The 11557-nt window shown below is 40.1% G+C and overlaps 1 protein-coding gene across 1 annotated transcript; it reads left to right on the forward strand. All coding sequences in view use genetic code 11, as the record gives it.

Moving 5' to 3' along the window:
• Window positions 1-292: 292 nt before the first annotated feature.
• EGR_09106 (hypothetical protein) lies at window positions 293-5114 on the forward strand (the record flags this gene model as incomplete). The annotated part of the gene is made up of 7 exons (XM_024498355.1): window positions 293-434; window positions 665-796; window positions 2927-3021; window positions 3098-3167; window positions 3371-3639; window positions 4671-4827; window positions 5032-5114. The coding sequence occupies 7 exons, from the start codon at window positions 293-295 to the stop codon at window positions 5112-5114; spliced, it is 948 nt and encodes a 315-aa protein (XP_024347222.1).
• Window positions 5115-11557: the final 6443 nt, after the last annotated feature.

The following is an 11557-nucleotide window of genomic DNA, read 5'->3' on the forward strand; positions in this document are numbered from 1 at the left end:
TCTGTCTCAGCCCAATGGCTCTATCCCCTGAGTGATTCACCATGAAAGTACACGTTTTCAACCCCCTCATTCTGAGCATCGCGTTCTGCTACCGCACCTCTGCTAAATTCCACACAAGAATGTACACAGGAATTTCGGCCTTGGCAAATACTTCTCGTAAATGAGGAGCACCTTCGACACTTTTGTCCCTGCAATTTAAAGTAGATGGTTTTTACCGCTCGGTTAAAAGGACCACTTTCTCTAACATTCAGTAACACGTATACTAGGTAGTTTTACAATAGGGACATTTTTGATGCACAGAAGAACTGAAAGGTTTGCAATGCCGCATTCTTCTTCCACAAATTTTAAGCTTCTCGACTCCCATCCGAGGGCTCGAGTTGGATCGAATACCTCACCCTGTCGTCCACCTGATTTTTGCGTCCAAACATTTTCAGGTAAGTTGTGGCTTACGTGTACATCAGATAAAGATAGCGATTTGTGATATGGAAGCGACTAAGACAGAAACCATCTCTCATTTAATTCGTAAAAAAATGAAATCTCAGTGCGGTTTCACAACTTTGTCATTGCAAAACAATAATTACTGTTTGCGATGAATTTTAAAATTGGCTTCAATGAGATCATTCACAGCTTGACAGGAACTTATTTTCGAAGTTTTTTTCCATAGAGAGCCGATGGCTTCACATATCGGGACGGTTACTTGAACGAAGTGCTTTTGCAGTTGTATTTCCGGAGAATTTAAGTGTTCGGCCTATTGTCTTAACTTTCTCTCAAGAGGCAGAATTGGAAAACATCAAACGTAAGCATTTCTATCTTTTAATGAGCGGCCATTTTAAAATCGGATGTTTAATGACAAAAATCTAGTGGTTTTCTGGTAAAGATAAATGAAATTGTACAAGCATTTGTATTTGGTGCATAATACATCTGTTGTACATTCATTCAGCAAAATTAAAATATTCATTAAGTCACTTTCGTTTTAGCTATGTAACTTTTAATAAGGGAATGGTAAAATGTTAACTCAAATGTTTGCCCAAAAACCCAGTTTCCTTAACTTTCTCTTAAGTAATGCTATAGCAGACGCCTGAATTGGGGTAACTTGCAAATAAAAACTTGAAGTCAAGGACAGCATAATCTCGATGTTGCTTTGATCTTCACTTTGGCTCTTACATTAATTACACTTCTTTATCCCCTATCTACAAGGGTGGTCCCCATTGTGTGGAAAACTTCTGGATTCGATTGTCTCGGTATATCTTGTAGACTTCGATGAGATCAATTGTCATGTCGTCCGTTGGGAAACTACCTCAACGTGATTGAGCTTGATGCGCAAACTGCTCTTTGTAGTAAAATTTCCTCGTGAGCAAACCTACCTCCATCTCATTTTCGCCATCATTTTAGTGCCCTCTAGCTACCTGTCTTGATTAGTCTTATTTATTTAAAACGTAGGAAGGCAGCGGTCGCTCGAACTTGACGCACTGTTCATCATTTCCGTAAGAATACTGTAAGCGGCTCTTTCATGGATGACACAACTTATTTTTAACGAGTCTTTTCATGAAATAGAATTTGAAATTAGGACCATTTTCTAATCGTTTCCATGATTTTCCGTCATGAGTCTCCGAAGCTTCAGACATCCAGAGCGGACATGTATGGTTTCTTTGATTCACTTGTGGCAGCGAAGAAGAAGGTGCAAAATATATCCCCTGGCTGCATTCGAAGTAGCTCTCGATTTAACTGAAAGATATTGTAAGGCTTAGGAGTCTGGAAGGCTCTTTATTATGGGAAGCACGGCTCCACATTATCGGTATGGAAGTCGATATGTGGAAGAGTAATGGTCCACCAAATACTGTACAAACATCTGCAAGGCCTTATTACCTCTTCTAGGTATTCCACCAAATCCATGATACTTTGTCAGTTGGTAAATCATTGTATTGACCTCTAGCCTCTTTTACAAACTTAGACCAGTAGAATCTGTGGAGTATTTTGGAGGTGCGTAATTGCAATCTTCGCTGAAGCCACTTAGTTATACATTGTCAAGGTTGATATTAAATAGCTACCAAGAGATGTTTTATTGGCGCTAAATCATCTTGGAAGATTGGGACAGCTGTCCAGGTCAATAACGCCATAACAAAAGGACAACGAAGATAAAATTCTTGGCGCATCCGATTGGTGGAGTCAATGAAAGTGAAGCTAAATTGATTTCGTAAAAGGGAAACGCCGAGACTCACGTAACCACTTCTGCCTATATTATTTTTAAGTGTGTTTTGAGCTGAGCAGGTACGTGAATTGTAAATAGCACTAAAATACATTGTTGCGGATAAAGTGGGAGAGATGCTTAAAAATCACGCCACATTCGCGTGAAAACTACCAAATGCTATTCGAACCAGTTACGCTTATCACCCATATCAAGTTGCATCAGGAGGAGTGCAGTTGCCTCAGCTTATTTCTCATGTCTGCAAGTTTAAAAACCTGAGAAAAATAAGTCCGTTTAAAATTCGTTCCATGCTTTTTGACTGAAACGGTGTCGTCGGAGGAATTCTGAATCTATAAGTGACAATTTTCGGCACCTTTTGACCTACGTGTGTCTAGGCGGTGGTAAATATTCACTTCCCGTTACGTTAAATTTTCATAAATTTTAGGATGTCTATATATATTTGAGAAAACTAAAGAGGTTTATTGTAAGAATCATGGGAGGAATTATTTACAACCATCAATGGTTGTATTTGCCGTCTACATTCACTAAAATGTTACTATAAGAAGTTCTTCCGAAATATGCCGTTTTGAGGGTTCTTACATTTATGTATAAATATAAAATACTTGAAGCTACTTGACTTAACTGAATGGAAGAGTACTTCTAAAAAAGGGAGATGTACAATTCCTAGGTCAGGATCCAACGTCAACTATGAATGCAATTTAAATATTTTTTTTGTTTCAGACCATAATGCTCGCACTGGTGTGCAAAGGATTGAACCATATATAGTTGGCAAAAATGGAGTAAACCTCATATTTCTCTTTGATGGACCCATTCGGGTGAGTATATCGAGGAGTTCCCTTTGAATTACACCACATCAAAGTTTAGTATTTGTGACACTTTTGCACAATTTAGTACATAACAACATCACCAGGGATATCGCTGACAAGGAATTTCAATGGTCTGTCTATTTACTGGCCTAAAAGTAAGTTTAGTTACCTGGGTAGTAGTTTAAATAGTAGGAATGCATTTTCTAAAGGGAGAACATTATAGAAATTTCCAAAAGCGCGGATTTAAAAGTGATTTAAATGACATCATAGTCACACAATTGGACACGGTAGTTAATTAACAGTGTTCATTCGGACAATTTTGTGCTAATCAGGACATAAATGCTTTCATCCCTTAAAGCGTCGGAACATGGCGATAGTGAGCAGTGGTTTTACGCATCGGGGCACATGCGAAAGTCTTCTCTACGCCTTAGAGTTCGGCACTGGCAAAGTGCGCAGAACGAAGCAGTAAAGGATCTCATTTTTTGGCCTTCAGACTCGAATTACCCACAAGCCAACTTCTCTTATATTCGGCGTGTCTTCTTCCATCCCAGCCATGCTCGAGCGTATAAGTTGACATCACTTTCTGGTTCTTCCCCTCCACCACCCTTCGTTATTCCAATTCCAATTGTATACTTATTTTTATTTTTTGATGACCACTTATGACAGATAGTCAATCTGAGTGCACAGCGTGCAAAAACCCGTTAGCTATTTTGCATAATTTTTGGGTTTGCCTGTTTTATAAAAAGTGTGTTTTTAACAAAGTTATTCGTAAGTTGCATAATCATTTTCACTACTCTGGAATAAATTGTGGGAAATAATGGGACTTATGCATAATTTGTTTTACAAACAGATATTTAAATATTGGGTAATAACGCAGCCTGTGATGTCGAGCACTTGCTGAGTTTACTTTTGCTACTCTAAAAAAAGGCTTTAATATCATTCCAAACCAAGTCACTCTTAAAAGTCTTCCCAATGTGCTATTCTTTACTAACAGAGATGCAGTTGCACCTTCAAAACTAAAATAATGTGTTTTTTTATTAGCAGACTTCGACACTTCGCGATTTTACTACTAGATGGCAAAATTAATTTCACTGATTCGTTTGTTTTACTGCATGGGATTAATATTGCGCGACCTCTGAAGAGCAGTGGCTAAATGCCCTTTTGATCACTGGGCGCCTCGGGGTAGCGCTCCCAAGGTGTGGGATGGCTGTTGCGGATGAGGTTGTCCTAATTTCATGCGTAGGGACTCTTAAAAAGGCTCTAGCCTTTTCCGAGTCTCTAAAGGAAAGTTGCGTTACTTGAGACCTTGGTATGACAATCTGATTCGCGAAATGGGGACGAAGTATAGCCAAAATCCACTAACAGTCGAAAGGTGTCTTTATTGTTGGGTTGATAACATTGTAGGTTGATTTGCTTATTGGAATTTGCCAAGGGTTGCAATCTGTGTGGCCTCAATCGAGTCTTAATGCATATCAGCGATCAAGTGAATACGTATGGTCCTTCTGATTCTAATGCCATAATTTAGAAAGGTGGAAGTCGGCAAGAAGCATCCTTGCTGTCCAGCGTTTTTGTTCAGTTACAATAAACTGAGTCTAGAGCAGGATACTACTTAGTATGGTTGACTTGAGTAAGGGGTCACTTTAGTATTTTGATTAAAGTTTTTCACTTGTCAGGGATTTCGTGTTTTGAAAGCGTGTTTAAAAGTGGGATTCTTCTACTCAATAAAGATGCACCAGCTTGGTCTGTTTCAGGCGACGTTTTGGGAAAAGTTGGTGCTAGTCCCTTCGACAAACCTCGCAACCGCCTACCCTTCCGGTAGGGGTAGTTGTTTATTTTTTATTCTGAATATCCCAGATCTGTGGTTAGATTGATAGCAGAATTTTCGGGAAGTATTTATTTATGCTACAACAGTACTTGTTAACTTATGGTTTTGTAGGCCTTGCTAGGTTATCTTTGAAGAACTGTCGTTTTTAATTTCTAAGTTGTCATTCTGCATTTGTTTTTTTCTTGATTAACCAGGACTAATTCTGGAGGTTCCGAGGTTCTGGAATGTTCCGGCTTGCCTAGTTGGTCGTGCAGTTATCCTCCGTCGAAGACGGTGAGAAACCTGCTACTTTGTACTTAACAATAGACCGTGTTTTTATGTGTTTGTGATCGTGGACATTCTGTATCTGGGAGCACCGCGAATGAAAGCGCAAACACCACTCCTTCTGGAGTCCACTATTTCTACACGGCTTTAGCACGCTCACTCGCCTTCTTCAAGATGCGAGAAACGTGCCCGCATCATCCCTCCAGTCGTTGCAAATTTGAGTTTCTGGCTTTGCGCAGAAAGTTTTGGTGGCGAACACTCACTGAAGGATTCCGGTGACGAAGACCTGGTGAGTAAGATGGTGACTCTGGTACTGAAACAGGAGAAGGAAAAAGGACCGAGCATATTGAATCTACTGCCCTGATGAAGCCTTTAGAGGCAGGGTTAACAAATCGGGAATGTGGCTACTTCGGATTATGTTTAGTTGTCATCGCAGCTTAGTTTTGAGCAGAGTCATCAAAAATGTATTCAGTCCTTTCGAGAATAATCTTTTCAGGTTCTGGTTTCGGGAAGTACTATTGCAGGTTATTAATGAGTTCTCTGCCGATGTCTCAAAGGAAAACCAATCAGGTGGAATCTAACAATTGCAGTCCTTTTTGAGCCCATGTTCACTCTAGGCTACTTTTATTGTGCTGTGGTCAGTTGTCAGAAAGAGTTGGGTACTGCATTTCACATATCATTAGCACATATTTCAGCTGGGGAACTCAGGCGCCACGCATGTGATGTTGATAGCGAGCATGTAAAACGGGTGGCAGACTAAAGATAAAATAACTATTCGTATTAGACGAGAATCTCCTTGAAATAGCGCAAGTCATTTTTGTGATGAGTGTGTAATGAGAATAGATTATTTGAAATTGCAGTGGTTAATGTTATGTCTGGCCGCGGTCTCAAAGACTTGCGATAGAATTGTATTTTAGCCTGTCACGATGATTTATGGAAGCTTAACTTCCAGACACTTGTGATAGATATGAGATTGTTTACATGCACATTTTGCAAAGCATGCATTTGTCAGTCTATCGGTACACTTGTGTCTACTGTCCTCCCTAATACTCCCTCCTATCATAGTGGTAGTTGGAACTGGTCAATGTGATGACAGCAAACAGCAGAGTGGAATTGAGGTTGCAGGAGTTTCCCGTGTACATTGTTGTGTGGAACTTGGCAGAATGAAGTGCTTGAAAACGTGTTACTTTCGTGGTGAATCACCCAGGGATAGAGCCACTGGACTGAGGCAATGGAGAATTGCTTGTTACTTTTGGGCAGGATATTTTGAAAATATCTATTGTCAAGAGTAACTTTCCGTAACGTTTACTGCGAGATCGGTGGTACAATAATTAGTCTGCCTAGATCAAGCGAGAGGGTCGTGGAGGCTAGCTGGCAAGTGGGGGTCACGCGCTATGCATGCAGTAAGGGAGGGCATGAGCTTCAAGGCCGACCAATTTGTTGTTCATCGTTATCTGCACACTCACTGTAAAGGGGAGCAGTGTGTTTTGGATTGTTTCCTGACCGTCGTGATTGGGAGTTGGAATGGCAAATGGCTTGTGTTGGAGCATTAGTTGGTGACCCTGAGGCAATGCATTCACTACCGCACACTTCCATGGCGGCACCCCACCACCAGAAGTGTGGGTATGCCTTGTGTGTGTGTGTGTGCGTGTGTGTGGTGGAGTGCAGACGGACTTGTTAACGCGGAGTGGTGCCGAGTTGCTGGAGGCCTGCCAACAATTGTGCGTGAGGTCTACCTACTCTATTCAATGCGGGTGGCAGGTATGCAGGACGAACTTCTTGTTGAGGTGCAGCAGAGACTGGTCGAGAGGGTGGAAGAAATTTCATTTAGCGTTTTTACAAGACTACGTGGGGCTGCATATTGTCGCAAAACTTATTTGTGGGAAGATTTACACCGTAGGAGAGGAGGAAGATATGCTGCCTTATCATCGTCACTATCATTACTACCATCACCGTGGTTGTCGTTTGCATTCCTCCTCAATTTGTCCAGACCCAAGGTGATTGAAATTGTTTCGTGGGATGAGCATGAGGCAGTCATACGGGAAATGGAAAGGGCATTTTGGAAATGGAAGTGAGGTGGAAAGGGAGGTGTGATGAACTAAGTGTAATCTTGGTTCTCAGAGAAGATATCGTTTGTGAAAGGGTTGTGCGCATTTAGCCCGTCACTCGATAGGGAAGGGCAATGGATCGGATTGGGCTGATGTTTAAGTTCAACCTTTAGAAGTGCTGACTTTTAAGCAATACCAAGAAAAATTTCTTCGCTCAACCTTCTAATTGTCTCTGAAGCAAAATTCTAGCCATCCAAATTAAATTTGAATTTCGAAGCCTCCCTCCTTAATTTTCCTTTTTGGATTTAATATTTTAGATAAGGAAAACCATTTGAGGAATTTAGTCTTAACCGATAATATTTTCCCTACTTCCTAGTGAATTGTTTCCATACTTTTCTCGAACTTTTGGGATGACATTGCATTCTTTGTATTAATCTTAAGCTTTACATTACAGTCCATGCTACGTTGATGATTTAAGAATCCTTGAGATGATAGAGGCTGTAGACTAGCAGCTATGTTTGGTGCTTCGAAATCTTAAACGGATAGTATTTCCGATTCTCACGAAAATATGTGTAATAAACTGGACCTTTCGATTCACTTTTGAGTATTCATATCTATCAACCTTATGACTGGGAAAGTCAATCGACTACCAGTCATTTGATCTCGTTCTACGCAATTTATCTGCATTTTTCTAATTTTCACGTGGCTCTTGCTTTTTCTGTTGATCACGTAATTGAACTGGCAAATTATTGTTCCCAGGGCAGGCCTAGTAATTCTCTGTCACGAAGTGATTCTCATGGGTCATGCCAGCATCTTGTGCTCTTGCTTGAACATGTTCAAGCATACTTTCCTGCTGCTGACGCGGTTTCAGGGCTATTTCAAAGATCCATCGAGGATCACATAATCCAGATTACCTTTAAAAAGTCCCAAAAAGTGCGTAAATAACTGAAGGGTGTTTTCTACTAAATTTGGTCGTTTGCGTGGATCTTTCAATTCTTTTTAATAAATAGACTATCATATCCATCAAAAGTGGACATATTTGTCGCTGACAAATTTGCGTTTCCAGGGTTAATTGAAGAGACTAATGTTTTCTCTCCAGCCACAGATTTTCCAAAATAATACCATTCATTCCTGTTCCAACAATGTTAACTTCATTGACCACGTGCATTGACCTAGTAGTTTTCAATGTCTATGGAAATTCATTTTTTCGGCAGCCAACACAGATAGTCCATTTGGAATGCATAAATGGATACAAATTTTGCTTTTAAGGATGGAATTTGTATAAAAAAGGGCCAATGTTCTTTGTGAGATAGATGACACTAAAACCGCCAGTATTTTCTACCGTTTCTTGTGTTAAAAGGGCCAACCGGAGACTACTTAGTACACGATCTCAACATTGAATGCTCAAGCTATTTTCCTAAACCTTAGAAAACAACCAACTTTTAAAGACATACCGTGACATTTCCATGGAAGTGTTCGTACACCTCGAAAGGACTGTCTTCTCTGACTTCAAGCGTGTCTGGTAACAAATCCAAAAAATTGCCCACTTAACGGTGTCATGGAGGGTATGTGAAAAAAACCTACTCTTCGTACTAAATTTTAAATAAAATTTTTGAATTCTGCCCATAATGCATTTTGCTAGTTAGTTCCAAATATCACTAATAAATTGAATGGTTAGAAATTCGGCCCCATGTTCAGTAGTAACTTTTCAAATGATCACTTAAAATTCGGGTTAGTTAAGTTGTCAAGATGGCTAAAAAAGTCCTTGAATAAATTAAATAAAACCAGAAAACAACTTGCATTTAGGATTGGGAATGACCAGAGCCTTGACAATAATCCAGCAGAGCATGTGGGAAATGCTAAGCGCGGAGTCCATTCTTGCATCGACGCGGTGTCCACATGCCTTGCCGTGTCCCGCCGCGCGGTTAAATAGCCCCCACGGGATCACGTGACACGGATACGGGGATGGATGGCGAGCTCACATGTCCCGACACACACCCGCCTTGCAAAGATATGACTGTGTGCATGTGCGCGTGCACGTTTGTTTACTTTTCGCACGTTTTTTTTTTGCCCAAACTGGGACTGAGGAAATGTACTTTCTAATTCGATGGGCTGCTTCACGTGAGCAAATTTTGGTATTTTGATTTTGATATTGAAAAGCCTGTCCCCTCTACTCGTTAAACTTCAAGGACGTATGTACTCAGGGAATGTTTTTTTGAGTTTCGAAAAAAAAACAGCGAGCGATGTGTTTACCGGCCTTTAAGTACAAAACATCTGATTAGGAGCTTTACGCAAGACACTTAGAAAGGCGTGACAGTTTAGCTATCGCCAAATGTATTCCATAGTATACAACTACACAGACCCATTTACCACTTTACAAAGGTATCGACGTTTGCAGATGTCTGTGACACCAAGATTTTAGTAGAGCCTACGGAAACCAAATTACTCGAGTAATTAAAATATTTACAATTAAATGCCATTTTTCCAAATGATTTTCTCCTTTTTCTTAAAATGTTGCTCTTGGATTTTCCTATAGTTGAAGATTATAGGAAGTCCTCGAGTCACAGACAACCGTAGAAATGAATGCGGTCGTTGCTTCGACTGGAGCAAGTCTTCCTAGGAAGTAATGTCTATCATGAGACAGGAGCGCAAGTTGCGAAATTTCATATCGAGTCAAAAAATACTCCTAATAGGTGGAGATTCATGATGTAAAATTTGTCAGAAGTCCTCAATATTGACGGCAACGGTAGCAGCGATCATTTGTCATTTAATGTATAATTTATTCATTTAAAATGTGATCCCGCACCATTAGTGAGAATTGGGAACATGCCGGAAGTGAGCGCCCTTTTAAGCCTCCTGTAGCAAGTCGCTGAAGAACTAAGCAGTTAAAGCAGATATATTCCTCCTGAAAAGTTAAAATTTAGCTATGGCTAAACAAGATTCTGCTTGCTGGCAATTTAAAGACAATTCGTTGAATGATGTCACCATTGGCTGGAAGCATTCATGTGAATTACCACAGCCGCGGAATTCCTACAAGCAGAACTTAGCAATAAATTTGTGTTCTACGGCTCTCCGAATGGGTGGGATTAAAATCATACTTTGGTAGAATAACTTTAATCCTTCTACACTTTATCCACCATCAAGATATGGTGAGATGTTGGGATATTCTGATTGATTGGGTTAACAGTAAAGGGACCTCTAGAATTTGCATTTAATCTAGCTTTTTCTAAGCATTTATAATTCGCCTCCAATTCAAAGCAAAATTCTAAGTAAACCAAATTTTCATTGGTAGATTTAACACAACTTAAATAAAATTAATCTTTACATTTATAGCCGGTGTTTGTGGAAGTCTTACACACAGAATTCCAGTTTAATTTCGCATCGGCACATCGATTCAGTAATAACCTCCTGATTTGAAACTGCAATATTTTAGGGAATTAATTGTTACTCATTGCTTACGTGCAAACATTGTTGTGATCTTTCGACATTTTATAACTTGCCTATGCTACTCCAAAGTTGGTGCAGTAAATTATTGGTAGAAGTCTTGTTTGTGTACTTTATTCGTCTCGTGACAATGTCAAGGTTGTAGATTTGCATCTTGACGAGTCAAGGTTGTCGCATGATGCGGGCTTGTACTGTCTCTGCGCCGTAAGAAGCATCACTACATTTGACAAGGTGGTCGCAGCCTTCGGACTACACCGCCCGTGGTACGCGACAGTTCTTTGCATCATTTTATCCCACTTTAATCAGCAGCCTCGTTTTAAAGAAAGGAGAATATTAATTGCTGCCAATTTTCACCATCGTCCCTATCTACTACCTTTATTTACCTATCTCAGCGTCCAACCAATGCTTTGTCATGGGTGGATTTGTCAGCAGCACTGAACCATTCTGGGACTCAGCTTTACTCTATTACCGGTACTGATATACTCATTCAGGAAGCTATGGATACCCATTATGTAACAGAAATATGGCAATGTCTCCCATCCCATTTGTCACCATGTACATTAATTGTGGTGAGTCGTGCAAGGTTTTCAGCCATTCGGAGAAAAACTTGACTATCCTCAAGGAACGAATTTGACTGTTTCGTTCCCAGGTAAAGACGCGGTCCCTGCACACCATGACTGGCATAGCCAGCACTGTCATTTGCAAAAAAATGGGCAGAAAATCCATACAATTAACAGTACTTTTGCGATGGAAAACACTTATGAACGCTTTGTCCGAAGAAATAAACCAAATTTCTTTCCTGATGGTGGTGATTCTGCATGATTACATGGATACGATGATCTTTTGAATTTAGAAATGAAATAATGCATCCAGATTTCGTCACATTCACACTCTTTCCCACTGAAATACTGCTTCAGCTGAGGATGATATTCAAAGTTTTGTTCTAGTTAAAAGCAAAAAGCTG

The sequence above is a fragment of the Echinococcus granulosus genome (genome assembly GCF_000524195.1).
Source record: "Echinococcus granulosus chromosome Unknown EG_S00132, whole genome shotgun sequence".
NCBI lineage: Eukaryota > Metazoa > Platyhelminthes > Cestoda > Cyclophyllidea > Taeniidae > Echinococcus > Echinococcus granulosus.